Genomic DNA, 14549 nt, shown 5'->3' with positions numbered 1-14549 from the left:
GATACTCTTGCTTGGTAACCCCATCATTTAGAAGCAGGGGGGATAGTTCATGACTCAAATCTTGGTCTTAAGGGTTGCATTCAAATTTTCACAGGATTTCCATTTTGGCCAAGGATGGAACCACTTGTCGTGGCTGCGGGTGGTGGGATCCTACTGGGCATCTAGACGTCCTGCACACTATCCCTGTTGCATCGGTCACCATGAGGCCCTAATGTTACCTTAAAAGGCACATGAAGATGCTCTCTTGGTGGGATTTATGTCAGCTCCTGGTGGTTTGGAACAAATTACAATTGCGCCAGCTTAAGGTTCAATCTTTGAATCTGTGGCAGGAAGCTGTAAGTTACCACGGCCACTTGTCTTTCCTTGGAATAACGAGTGTTGTAATGAACTCATTCCCTTTCCAGGGCCATCGCCGTAACCAGTGTGCAGAGTTCCTCCCTATCAGTCCAATCACACCTGCAGAACCCCAAACACCCACCACATTTTGAACTTTCACCAATATATCCTTCTTTTTCCTCATTTTATTCTGGTACACATTTATTGGGGAAGCTAAACCACAAGTGACCGTCCACTTTTTTATATGGTTGGGGGCAGAAAGGTGGGTTAAGAACCATTCACACAACAGAAAGAATGAAACTGAATTTATTTGAGAGTATAAAAAATTTTTTTTAAAAAAGGGCCAATTCAAAAAACAAAACAAACAAACAAAAAACCTAAGAAGCAACCACATACAACCTTCCAGTTTATATAACTTTGAATATCACACACTATTTATTAATATCTTAGTTGCATTTCAAAAACAATCATCAATTACAAGGTAGAGGGAGTTAAGTTAGGCAGTGAGTTCCAACCACAGTGAATCTAGTGTAGTGTCAAAAACGAAGTGTTGATCTCACAGGAGGAGAGACAATGGAGAAGAGGCAGTTTTTTTTTTGGCTGGTGGAAATTAGGCAGTATAGTATTTAAAAAAATCCTGACTGGAATGAATTAAAAAAATATTGCTAGCCACTTACTTGGTATCTTGAAAAAAATCAGGGGGAAAAAAGCCCCATGTCCCCGAGCCTTGCTATCTTATGATTATTATTTTTAAAAATCCATTAAAAACCAAATCTATAGTAAAAAATGTTCCTGTGTTTGTTTGGAAACAAAACAAAACCCCAACATTTAATAGGCTCTCCTTATCTACTAAAACCATTTGTTTTCCCTAAAATGCCTTGAAGCAGAAAAGCTCCTGAGATTAGCTCACTGCACAATTAATTAAAATTAGAATCCTTTCCTCCAGACAACTTTCAGAGCACCAAAAAGAAGCAGGGACCCATCAAAGGAAGGGAAGAGCGATGCTGACTCACTGGGATGAGATGTGCAGCCAGAAAAGCTCTGTCTGCCACCCAGGTTCTTTCTTCATTGGGTTACACACATACACACACACACACACACACACACACACACACACACCAACTCAATTTCTATTTTAACAGTGAAAGAAGCAAACATCTAGGCTTATTTACACAAAACCAAAACCAAACAAAACCCCACATGGCTAGTTACCTTTCCTGCAGTCTACTTTGGATTTGGTTAAAAAGGAAGTCAGTCCAGCATCACTGAAGGCCACTTCATCCCTGCTCCCTGCAGGCTCCCTTTTAATTAGCATCGAACAGGTTATTGAAACTTTCCTTAGAAGTGGAAAAATGCTTTGAATGGGTGGCAGCTGCCTGAGGTGGCACCATCTGGTTCCAGTTTTGTCCCTAGTTAGTATGGTTTACCCATTATTGCCTGGTTGGTGGGGGTGCATGGTGGTGGCATGCACTAGGACTGGCTGGGCATCAAGGAGGAAGAAAGGTAATCCAAACATACAGTGGATGGTGGACTTGTCTCTGCGTGTCTCAGTAACTCAATAAATAATGACTCCACGATGCCCCAGTGTAGATGCTCAGCTTGCATGTGAGTCTGAGGTGACATTATGGGATGGGATGGGAAAGGCAGCATTTCTTTTTGCATCTTTCTTTGGACCTCACTGAAAGAGAAACAAGAAAAGCAAAGAGATAGCTTTCCTATACACATATAAATAGTCCCTTAACTAGAAGGGAAAAGACAAACACACTGTTTCAAATGCATTTCTAAGAGACTTTAAAAAAAACAAAATCCAATGGGAAATCTTGACTCCAAGTTATCTGTTGACCACTTCTTTCAGGAGAAACTGCCAGATGTCTGGCCAGGCCTGACCCTCACTCTAACCCTAACCCTGACTTGGTGCACTGTCCTGGGGGTTGTGTGTGTAGTACAGGGACCTGAGAATTCTCATGGGTGGTACTGAATGTGGTTCTCATGTAAGTTAGAAAGAAACTTGTGTCCTTATGTCCAAATGCACATGGACAATAGGCTCCCAAGTGTACATGGAACTTAGGAGCCTATCAAGGAAGTTGCATGGATGAACATGCCAGACTGGGTCTGTTTTCCTGGGGCAAACGGTTAGATTAGAATTTTGACCAGCTTAATTTGGGTCCTTATCCTTAGCTATGGCAGGTCATCTTGGAAGGGGACAATCCAGAAGGCCGGAAAAGGATGATGGGGCCAAGGCAGGAGCAGACTCCGGTAACCTACACATTAGCAGCTAGGAACTCATGCCAGGGGCTTCCTACTTATTCAAGGACGTTGCTGAGGGTCTGCCCTTCCTGAAAGATCTCAGAATGAGGACTCTTAGGCAAGTCTGTAAGGCCAGGGTGGAGGTTTCTGAGTCTTTCATAAAACCAAACTAGAGTTTGGAGAGTTGAAAGCTGTTGCTCATGCCAGAGTTTTTCTTTGGCCTCTGCTGGAGTAAGATCGATGCATAGGAGAGTACAAAACGGGATTTGATGTTCTCCTGGACACTTTTTGGAGTGGCCATCCAATAATGGCCTTTTTGTAAGAATCCTCCAAACTACGTCTCCAAATGTATCTATAAGTTGGCAGCTCAGTAGAGACTCTGGTCTGATGTCTTCTGACATCCTGAATGTGTGACATGGCCCTAGAACCCTGCCAAAGCCTATTTACACACATGGCTTCACCCGGCCGCCTGTCCAGTCATAAGACTACTGGGATGGACCAACAATAGCACAGTCATCTGAAGCAGGAGTCTGTTAATCACAGGCCCTGAAGGAACAGTGACTGTGCAGAGAAAGACGGCAATGTATCCTGTTAACTAAGTGGCTGGAGGAGTGCCAGGTCATTCCAAAGAACATCCCTGAAATCTGGAGGAGAAGGTGTAGTCAGCACCCCAAAATTTCAACTGGAGACATTCTCAAAAGGAGCTCAAAGAGTGTCCCATGAGCACAGTCTGATAGAATTCAACAAGTTGGAGAGGATCTACCCATATGGACTTTGGAATCGCTGGATTTTATACTTCTTCGGTGCCCTGACTGGGCACAGAGTCTCTGGGCTCAGCAGAGCCCTCTGGAGAGCCAGGCTGCTCTGGGTTGTGGCTGCTGGCTTCCACACTCAGGAGGCTGCTGGCTGCCTGGGAGCTGGCACTGTAGGCACTTCCTGACCGGGAGCGGTAAGGAGGCAGGTCAGCTTGGTTCAGAGACTCAGTGTCAGATGAATAGGGTGGTGGAGGAAGGTCGTACCACGCAGGTCTGTAATGGAGAAGGCAGGAGGGCAGCAGAGAGAACACATTAGAGTCAAGCCGAGGCAGGTGATGCAGACCCAGTATGAACAGCTGCTCATTTCTGGGCAGATGCCTATGAGAAGAATACAATTCTACTGTCAAGAACAATGGCAGTTCTGAGACCAGCAAAACCAGTGGCCTGAAACATGGCTGAACAGCAAGGCCAGTGTTCTCTGGCTGTGCCTGTCCAATGGCAGCACCGGTACTGTGTCTGTCCTCTAGGCGGGCAGGACTGAGGTTGCTATACAACACCCTCAGATCACCTTGCGTGTTCTGGGCTAAATGACTTATGACCAAGAGTCAAGGTTGGAATTGTGACTGAGTCTCTGATAGGAAGAAGATTCTGGTTTCTTACTAAATCTCACTCTTCCTAAGGCCTTGGATAAAGTCACTCTCTCAATGCCCTATTCCCTTCTCTGCACCTTGCTTGCAACAACATTATGTAACAGAAAAGACCTTCTGTTTTCCACTCTCTTCGCCCACTACTGTGAGTCCGTGTGCCTCTGTGTACCTCTCCTCTGTCACCTGTATTGCCCACAATGACCCCTGAAGTAGGCATTGCTTCCATGTCCATTGTCCTAAGGAGGAATCAGAGGCCCATGATCACAGATTAATAAGCAGCAACGTGGGGAACTGGAACCCTGCCACGCTGCCTCCAGATTCATCGGTTTTATCCTTACTCTACTCTGGTTGGTCCAAATGCAAAGGATGCTCATTAGGTGAGTGAGGTCCCGCATTCTCATCTGCAGAGATCCTAAAGCAGCACTGCCTCCCTCCCAGTCCTTGAGGTATTGTTTACTTTTGATGAGGAGGGAAAATGAAGATGAAGTCATACAGGAGCTGCCACTGGGAAGGGTCCATGGAGAAGCCCAGCCACCCTGGAGGCACATCTACAAAATACTTGATGTGACACATAGTGAGTCCTGGGCTCTGGGGAAGAAGGAGCTCTGAGAAGGGGACCTGAAGGCAGGACGTGGAATGTTGTAACAAGAGCTGGTTGAAAGCAGGGACTTCCAAGAGGGTTATCTGATGTAAACAGTGGTAGGGCATGTGCTTAACATATTTGAGGCCTTGATCTCAATTTCTAATCTCTCCCTCTCTCCACTTCAAATACACACCTGAACAGGCATGATTTAAGGCCCCCACTCTAACTACAGAGTGCTGCTCTTGGCCTTCCATATTTGGGGTTCATAAATAATGAGGACCGATGCTTAATAAAAGTTTGGGGGTTCTCTTTGTCATCCCCTTTACCTTATAAAGTGAAGCCAAACAAGGTAAAAGACTTAGTTATTCTCAGTCAACAAATTAACCAAACCTCTCATGAGACTTTCCTGTAGTAGCAGACAAGGCCCGGAGAGGGTCACTAGCTGTAACATTGTGGCTTAACCAGGAAGGAGCAGGGACCCTTTCTCTAGGTCCTTAGATAAGTGACTTAAAACTGGAGCTCCTGAGTTACTTCCCTCGTAGATTCATCCAGAAGATGAGAGGATATGGAACATTCTATAAGGAACTGGTAAATGTCAATCACTGTTATTGCCTACAGCTACAAAGCCCAAATTCTTATTGAGACTTCAGTAGCCCGGAGTGTGCACACCTGTCTCTCCCATGCTACATGCCCCCCTCCGCAGTCTCTCACCTTTGGTCCAGCAGGGCCTCTGAATAGGAGGGTGGAGAGCCTACTTCCGAGGCATTTTGTTCGGCCTGGGTAGCCACATACTGAACACCATTATTGACATTGTAGGTGACGTTGCAGTGGTGAGGGTGGTCCAGGACCACCAGGCGAGAGAGCAGCACAGGATGCTGCAGCCGGTGCACAGGGAGGGTCATGAGGTTGTTTCGCTTTCGCTGATGATGCAGGACCAGTGCCAGCAGGGCCACCACCAGCACGAAGATGACAGAGCTGCCGATGATGGCGTATGTGATGCTGGGGTAGTACACAAGCTGGTTCTCCGAAGTCACAAACACCTGCCCGCTGCCTGGTTCTGAGAAAACCAGGAGAAAAGAGAAGACGGAATGTTATAAGTGGGCTCTCCTAAGGTTTTGAAAAACAATCCCAGGACTGACTTGCAAATTAGCATAGTAGGCTATTCACAGCCGCCATAAAGGTCGGCCACCTACTGAATGGATAGTCAGTGTGTGGTATATCCACACACTGAACTCTCACCCAGCCCCAAATGTAAATACATGCTATGAGTGTGAATTTCAGAAACACACAGAGAAGTAAGCCTGTTGTGATCACTTTGAGAACTTGGTTTCTTTAACAAATATTTCTTTAAATTATAAGAATGTGCTTTCATTTTAGACGCAGGTGTGGGGCTGCTTCAGACTGTCCACAGCTGCTGACTATGATTTACCTCATGCTCTAGCGGAGGCATGGCTTTGCCAGCTGCAGAGAGTTTCTGCAACCCTGTGATGTTTGGAATTCTGGGAACTTTTCAGAGGGTTACAGAAATGCTAGGTCCCCGAGAGTTGGGGTGGGCGCTTGTTGGTTTTTCAGAGGTGTTGGTTGCAGTTTGTTAGTAGTCACGCTGAGAAAGGGCGGAGAAAGTTAAGAGCATCCCGCCCCAGGTCATCAGGGAGATGCAATACGCGCGTGACTGTTGAGCATAGTACCCGCCGACAAGGGTTTGCACTCAGCAATGCTAGCTCTTTAAAAAGAAATATTGCTTTAAAATGGCCACGATGAAATGTACACACCACAAACAGCATTTTAAGTACACAGTTCAGTAGCACTAAGCAAATTCAGGTTGTTGGGCAAACATCACTGCTGTCTGTCTCCAGCACTTGCTCCTGCATTTTTGATGTCCTCAACATCTATCTTTGACAAGTGCTCAGGGACCCCTGTTGGGGGCTGGGCTGGCGAGGGGTAGATTTCCACAAGGAAAATAAATGTGTCCAGAGATTGTGAAACTCTGACATCTGTGTGACCATTGGCAGCATTACTAATACAAGAGGGAGCTCTTTAAGGAGGGGAGAGCAAGGGCTTTGGTATCTGGAGGATCTCACTGTCCTGGCTGAAAGCTGGCTCTCTCCAGCACTGCCACTTTGGCAGTCTCGAAGCAGCAATCAGACCCACTCAGGGAGTTATGATGCCACATAACTCAGAGCTGCCTGCGCTCGTCTTTTTGCTCTGTGTGTAAAATGTCATCTTGCATTAATTCATTAACTAGGCCCACTTTTCTTAAGAGCTTAATGAGCCTGCTGGCCAAATTACTAACATCAGAGTCGCCTGCGACCTGCGTTCCAAGTGTGTGATCCACGGATAATGAAGTTTCCATTTATCCTGGCTGTCCCTCAAGCGAATGCCCTCCCCGATCTACTGTCAAACATCTTAGATTCCACCCCTATCTGCTTTTGCTCCGCATTAATTCGCCTGCTGCTGCTGGCCATCTCTGGACTCACAGCAGTCAGGGCCCCACAGTGGCTGCTGCAGGGGCAAGCTGTGCTTTGCACCATACCTGGGTGCTCTGCCCCCAGGACGGAAATCTGAACACTTAACAGTGACAGCTTTCTAGCTAGTGTCCTGGGAGAAGAAACACCTTCGACTAAGTCAGGCATGCCACCCAGGCTGCTGCAGGGACCACAGCAGCTGAGAGCCCTGACTTGGTGTTCCTTCCCATCCATCCATTTCATTCTGACAGATGAAAATCAGATTTCTGCAGGATACTGGCATTTTGTCCATTGGCTCGGCCAAAGGCTGCTTTTGGGCTTACATTCTGCTGGGTGGGTCTTGGGAAAACACGTATATTCATGCCTGGGGTTTATTCAGGTGTGGGTTGTGGGAGAATAAGTGGGTACAAACATGGGGTAGCAGGAGAGATTAATGGCATACGACAGCCCTCTGTATATCCAGATGGGTTTCACATCTGAAAACCCCTGGATTTCAGAAATGGAGGATTTGTTATATTCATCCTTACTGACTACGAGTAGACATTTTTGGGGTCCCTAGTCCCTAAACAGCAGTTACAGAGCACCCACACTGTTCTAGGTATAAATAACCCAAAGGTGACTTAAAGCACACAGGAGAATGTATGTGAGGTCTATGCAAATAGAACATTTTGTGCAAAAAACTCCAAAAGCTGTGGGTTTTGGTATCACGGAACCAATCCATCACAGATACAGAGAGATGAAATGTATATTAAAACTATAATTATTTTTGACCCAGTATCACAGTAAAAATGAGCAATAATTTTTCCTTGTCGTGGCTGAGGTTCAAACCCAGAGCATTGTGCATGCTAAACAAGCACTTTACCACTGTGCTATGGCCCCAGCCCAGAAATTACATTTTAGTACCAGCATTCATGAAAGCATTGTTTGTAATAGTAAATATAGCAGACAAAATGTAAATGCCTGTTGTCACAGCTTGATTTAATAAATTATGCTGTTTCTGTACAATGTTACTCCTATTTTAAAATTTACATAGCATACACTGCCCTGAAGTATTTGGAAGATGTATTGACTACTAAATGAAAAACCAAAGTTCTCAAGGAAACAGCTGTGGTTTATATATTGCTTTACAGTGTATCACTCCAAGTTCTCCTGAGTTGGAATTTCACTCCTGTTTTGCAGTATTAAGAGGGTACAAAGTTACTCCAACAATGTGTCTAGAAGTGGGGCCTAGAGGAAGTGACTGGGGTTTGATAAGGTCATCAGGGTGGAAAACTCATGATACAATTAGAGGGGCTTTCTAAGAAGGGGAGATGGCTAGGGAGCCTGCTCAATGATGTAACCGCTGCTTGCCTCAAACGCATGAGGACCTGAGTTCAATCCCTAGAACCCACATCAAAAAAAAAAAAAAAAAAAAAAGGCTGAAAATTATGGCACACATTTGTAATCCCAGTCCTGGGGAAGCAGAGACAGATGGACTCTTGGGGCTCACTTCTTGGGGCTCATGCCTACTTGGATGGCCCCAGGCCTGAGAGGCCCTGCGTCAAAGGGGAAGGTTAGATAGCACCCAAGAAATGACAACTGAGATAACCGTGTGGCTTCTGCAGGCACATGCACACCCATAACCACATTCTTTCTGACACAGGGATTCAGGGATGCAATCTCCCTCCCTCCCTCCCTCCCTCCCTCCCTCCCTCCCTCCCTCCCTCCCTCCCTCCTTCCCTTCCTCCCATCTTGGCTCACAATGTGTGGCACCTTACACCCCCTTAGTAAATCCTCAATAAACACAAGCCCTTGACTCTCTAGAACTTTGAACAGAACAACCCCCCCTTTTTTTCATAAAGCAACCAAAAATTTCAGATATTAGAATAGTGTAAACTGAGCTAAATCAGAAAATGCACCACACAGGTCTGGAAGATGAGGAGATGGAGATGCAGAAGTTTCTCTGTGTGGCCCTTCATATCCTCACAGAAATGAAGGGCCTCGGGGCTCATACCTCATTGCCCACCTTCCAGGGACACCTCAAACCAAGTGCAACCTTGTTTAAAGATGGCTCCTAAGCTCCAAGGCCTGACTTCCTGAGTACTGAATTCCTGTTTCTGTAATATTTGGTATGTCTCAAACTGACTCCTCAACATCTCTGCTGTGTGTGTGTGTGTGTGTGTGTGTTGTGTGTGTATTCAAGTATGTGGCAGGGAATCAACTCTCCCAAGCCTTTTATTTCTTCAGACCTGAATACTTTAACAAATCAAGTTTATTGAGGTATAGTTTATGCACAATAAAAATTCTCTTTAAAATGTAAGGCATATAGATGAGTTTAGCAAAGTGAACACAACTATCCCTACAATCAAGATCGGGAGCCTTCCATGTCTTCCCGTGCTATTCTTTTGTGATATGGCTCAGCTGGTAAAGGCCTGGAAACCAGAGTTTGACTCCTGTGATCCAGAGGGTACAATAATGAGAGACTCAGCTCCCGTAAGTCTCCTCTGACCTTCACAACCAGGAGGTGGTATAAACATGCAAACACACACCTGTCCAAGAAACCAAGGAAAATCAAATGTAGTAAAACTGGCCGGCCGGCTTACTACTATTAAGAGTACTTCGGATGTTCTGGGACACAGGTGCTTATCCCATTGTGATTTACAAAGTCTCCAAGCTGTGGTTTCATTTTTCATTTCCTTTACAGTGTCTTTTTCGAGAGAAATGTGTCTTTCTTCTTTCTGAATTTAATGAAGCCCTCTGCAGCAATTCCTTCTTAATGTCTTGTGCTTGCTCTGTACTAGCCAAGGAACCCTCACCTAAATTTTTACCCAGAAGGAAAGATATAGCTTTAGTGTCCCCATTTACATTGATGATGCACTGCTAGTTAATTCCTGTTTATGGAACAAGATAAAGGCCAAGGTGCTTTTTCTCAATCCACGCTGACAGCCAGCTTCCCCCAGCACCATTGCCGAAGGCCTGTCCTTTCCTATCAAATTACCTGGGCCCCTGTGTTACAAACCAACTTGCCACATAGGCCTGGGCACCTGATTCTGTTTGTCAGAGGTAGGTATATTTACCTTAATGCCTACAGCTTAAATTGAACTCCATTCTCATCATAAAAAGCCACGTTAATTATTAAGGATAAAGCAAGAGAGCAACGCTACCCGCAGACAAAATGCTTCCTCCCTCCTGCCAACCGACCAGAGCTCCACAGAGGAAAGTATATTTTACAGTGGTACAGATCTGGTTGGCAAACTTTGTCAAGAATGAGAGATTGTATGCTTGATATACTACCCATGTTAGTCAGCTACTCAACTCTACCTTTTGAGTATGAAAATTAGGAACGATGACCCACAAAGAAAGCACTTGCCACACCCACCCTGACTAATAGCTATCATCTCAGGACTTTCAGAGCCTTTACTTGGTGAATGTTCCTTGTGATGATGCCACAGGCTGAGGAGATTTCATGAGCCCCACTACTGTGGCTATAGACAGAGCGCATGCCATCTTTCAAGAGCTATTTCCCCACCATTCCAGAGTCTTTCAATTACCGAGGTGGGAGCATCCTTGGCCTTTGAACATACGCTGGAGAAAGTTCTGTGACATCAGCTGCCAGCTAGAAGGTCGTAAGCTGATATGGATTGTCTCAGTCCTGTTCTCTTCCTGCAGAAGCAGCAAGTCCCAGCTCCCTGGCCCCAGCAGTTGAAGTGTAGTGTCACTGTTACGGATAGGAACACCCGCCAAGTACTGGGAACCCACAGCTGTGCACCTGATCCTTGGAGGAATGAGCGATGCCACCCAGCACCTCCCACACTTGACAAGACTGAGCAGCAGGAGCTGATCCTGTTTAAATTCTCAGGGAGTCCAAGGCTGCTCCTGTGCGTTCACCACATCCGAGAGCTGCTCGAAGCTCCCTCTGTAATCAGTTCATCAGAGCCACTTCTGTCTGCAAAACCTTATTACCTAGGGAAATGCTGAGTGCGCACACTGGCAGCTCTGAGTGCAGAAAACTATCTGAATAATTCAGGGAATGGGCTAGTGACGGAAGCATTCCACCCTGGGCTCCCAGGGGGGAGTTTTATTAGCCATGAGCAAATTTACTGCTTCTTGAGATTCCTGATATGAGCATGTTGACCCAGGGTCCCCGGCCCCCTGGAGGGCAGGGCTGTGTATTTTGTTCTTGTCCCAGGGACAGCAGGGTTCTGACAGGGAACCCAAGCCAATCAGGGTTCTGCAACATGGGTCCTGCTGTCTCAGTGCTGGAGCCCCTGTCTCAGAGTCCCTTCCCCCCAGCCAATGTCACCCACATCTTGCCAACTCCAGTGCTCAAGTATCCTTTGCAAGTGGTTACACGGTGTTCCTTTAAGACACAAATTTACTTGCTCTGTTCAGTCCTTAGCTCAAAGCCCTCAGTGGCTTCCCATATGCTCAGCACAAAGCAGGAGTCCTCACTTGGCCTCCAGGCTGCACAGGTATTGTCCCTGTGGTCACTCTGACCTTCAGGGTTGCCTCTTTCTGCCTCCTGCTGCTACAGACCTGCTGGGTTCCCTGTGGTGTTTTCAAGACACATTAAATGTCTGCACAGGTAGGTAAATTCCCAGGCACCATTGTCTCTACTCATTGTTATACACTATCAATTGTCCCTATTTTCTACTGGAATGTAACCGAACAGAGTGTACTCTGCTTGCTCCTCCCTGGATAACATCTAAGCCTCAATAACACCTTCCTGGGGGAGAATGGCAGAGGGCCCTTAATAGTGGCCATAGCTGGGCGCCTCTGATAGGATGTGTTCCTCAGCGACTCCTCACTTAAGATTCACAGGCAAGAAACTCGTCCCAGGTCACGTGGCCCAGAAATGATGGAGCTGAAAGTGGAGCCCAGGTTAGGAAAGTAGTTTCACAGAAAAACAGCAGGAAGCTGGTACCGGCCTAAGCTTGAAGGGAAGGTCCCAGGATCTGAGAGACCTAACAGGTGCCTGGCTGGGTGCTTAGTAGGGAAAGAAGTATCACCAAGTGCCACGTTCTGACCTTCTGGTGTTGCACTATGGAGGAAGCACCTTCCTTCAGAGAACTGAATTCAACCAGAGTGAAAGAAATGAAGACTTCCCACATGGGAATAGTTGGCCACTGTCCACGTGGTCTGGCAGAGACTGGGGCAAGCTGAGGATAGAGAGTGCCGATAGGGGCAAGGCACAGCTTCTCGCTGCGTGTGTGTGTGTGTGTGTGTGTGTGTGTGTGTGTGTGCGCGTGTGTGTGCACGTGCATGCATGCCTGTCTGTGTGTGTCTGTGTGTGTGTGCCTGTGTACTGAGTGGTGGCTGCTGGTGCAGAGGGGCTGAGGCTCTCACTGTCATGAGGAGTCTTGTGCAATCAGTCAAGGGAGAAAGTCTGCCTTCTCCTACTCGCTTCTTAATTGGAAGCAGAGACCCAACGAGAAGGCAGTCAGTCGCTCATCACGCCCTTGCTGATTGGGGCTCATTGTTACTGGGATTCATTGGCTTCCTGGATTATTTCAGAGACAGCAGTCTGCCTGCACGGCTGTCCTAGAGCAGACCAGAACAAACTGCTTTCCTGGGTTGGCTGTAGCAGGGTCCGAGTTGTGTTTTCCCACAGGCCTGCTAATTCATTCTTTTCTGTCTCCCCTGCTTCCCCATCCCTTTCCAATTCCTGTCTCCAAATGCCCCAAATCCCATTTCATCTGAGTCCCCAGCGTAATCTGCCCTAGTCCAATGTTCAGTTTCCCTGCATCTAATCTCGGGGACTGTGAGGGTCAGGTACTGAACGGAAACACAGGAGCATCTACTTAGAAGGAGCAGGGTGCCCAGTACTTAGTCCGGGTCTGGGAGTTTTAGAGGCAGGGTTAGCATCCTGTCCTGTTTGCCAGGAACTAGATGGATGAATAAGGGCCACTAACTCCACCCTTCTAAAAACTCTCTGCAAAATTGGGTTTCAAAGCCTGCGGTCATCAGTGTTAATATATTATTATTATTTTTTAATTGAGCCAAGTGAACTCATAAGAGCCCGTATCCAGGGGTGTTCGAAGCTTGGAGGTGGCTCTCTCCAGCACTCCTGCTATGGCCTCTGCACCCATGTTCTCTCAAGGCCACTACTAGCCTCAAGGCACTGTCTTGGTGACAGTAAAGCTAGGGCGTCCCCTCACTCACCCCAGCCTTCCTGTTCAAGACAAGCATCTTAAGGCTCCTCACCTCTGTGGGTCCCCATTCCATGTCCATCCCCTGTCCCAATTTAGATGTGGATTGAAAAAGCTTCATCTAAAGGGCAGACCAGTAAAGGACTGAACCAAAGGGTGCCATGAAAACCCCACTGAACCATTACCATGGCAACTCAAATTGCTAAAATTAACTGAAAGGGGGGGGGTGATGGGAATACTGGGCCTGCAGAGCATCAGACCACAGTCAGTACCAGCTAGGTCCCTAGCCAAAAGGGAGGGGTGGGGTGCAACAGGCTGCCAAATAGGGCCTGGAGAGCTTGGAGAATGGGCTCTAAGTTCATACTCACAGAGGGGCAGGAGGAGGAGGAAGAGGAAGAAGAGGAGGAAAAAGAGGAGAGGGACAGAGAGGTGATGGCAAAGAACCAAGTCCCAGGATGGAAGTCAGGTAGATATATCCCTGGATTTTTAGTCATTCTCATAGTAAAAGAGTTTCCAGTGCTACCTGGCCCTACCCTATAACCTGTGCCTACCACTGGGAAAATGGGAGCAGGTTTCCCTCAAACCAGGAACTCCAGAGAAATTGGCAGTGGGTATCCTTCCCCAACTTCTTTTTTATGGTGTGTGTGTATATAAGTGTATGTGTGTGTATATATGGATAAGTGTATGTGTGTGTGTGTGTGTGTATATATATATATATATATATATATATAAAGTGTATGTGTATATGTGTGTGTATGTGTGTGTATGTGTGTGTATGTGTGTGTATATATATGTATAAGTATGTGTGTGCCTACATGCATGTACGTGAAGAGGCCAGAGGACAGCCTTGGCTGTTCCTCAACTTACATTTGTGACCACCTTACATTTTTGAGTCAGGGTTTTCCGCTGGCTGGCCTGGGCCTTGGTAGGCCTGGTGAGCAAGCCCCAGGGACCCTCCTTTGTCTCTGCCTCTTCAGCTTGGGATTACAAGCATGCACTACTAACTCTAGCTTCAAACCAAACCAAACCAATCCAAACCAAACCCCCTTTTATTGATCCTTTGTGAATTTCACATCATGCACCCAGTCCCACTCATCTCCCCTTCCCCTTGTAGCTGACCCTTGCAAACTGTCCCTCGACAGAAAAGACTAAATCTCAGGGACGCTGTAGCATGTCACTGTGTCCCACAGTGAACCCCTTCTCCACACGCCTTTGCTTGCAGATGCTCACTGCAATGAGTCGTTGCTCTGCTACAAGGCCTCTGCTTTCTGCTACTCCATGATACTGGATCCTCACTGGGACCCCTCTCGGATCTCCTGCTGTTGCCCTGTGTCATGGAGATCCTGTAGTTTTGGATCTGTAGGACCAGCCCCTTCGTGCACTCCAGC

General features: G+C 46.8%; 1 protein-coding gene across 2 annotated transcripts in view; it reads right to left on the bottom strand.

The window, feature by feature from the left end:
* Positions 1-626: 626 nt before the first annotated feature.
* Positions 627-14549, bottom strand: part of Ldlrad3 (low density lipoprotein receptor class A domain containing 3) — a 235446-nt gene continuing 221523 nt past the window's right edge. For both annotated transcript variants that reach the window (XM_021156251.3, XM_029474721.2), the window contains exons 5-6: positions 5280-5625; positions 627-3611 (exon numbers count right to left, since the gene is read on the bottom strand). In XM_021156251.3, the coding sequence (XP_021011910.1) occupies positions 3374-3611; positions 5280-5625 (584 nt within the window). In that variant the 3' untranslated portion in view covers positions 627-3373. The remainder of the gene's footprint in view (positions 3612-5279; positions 5626-14549) is intronic.

The sequence above is a fragment of the Mus caroli genome, unplaced genomic scaffold (genome assembly GCF_978045245.1).
Source record: "Mus caroli unplaced genomic scaffold, Mus_caroli_1 scaffold_2, whole genome shotgun sequence".
Taxonomy (NCBI): domain Eukaryota; kingdom Metazoa; phylum Chordata; class Mammalia; order Rodentia; family Muridae; genus Mus; species Mus caroli.
Note: the sequence above shows the minus strand (reverse complement) of the source record. Positions and strands in the feature narration are given on the sequence as shown.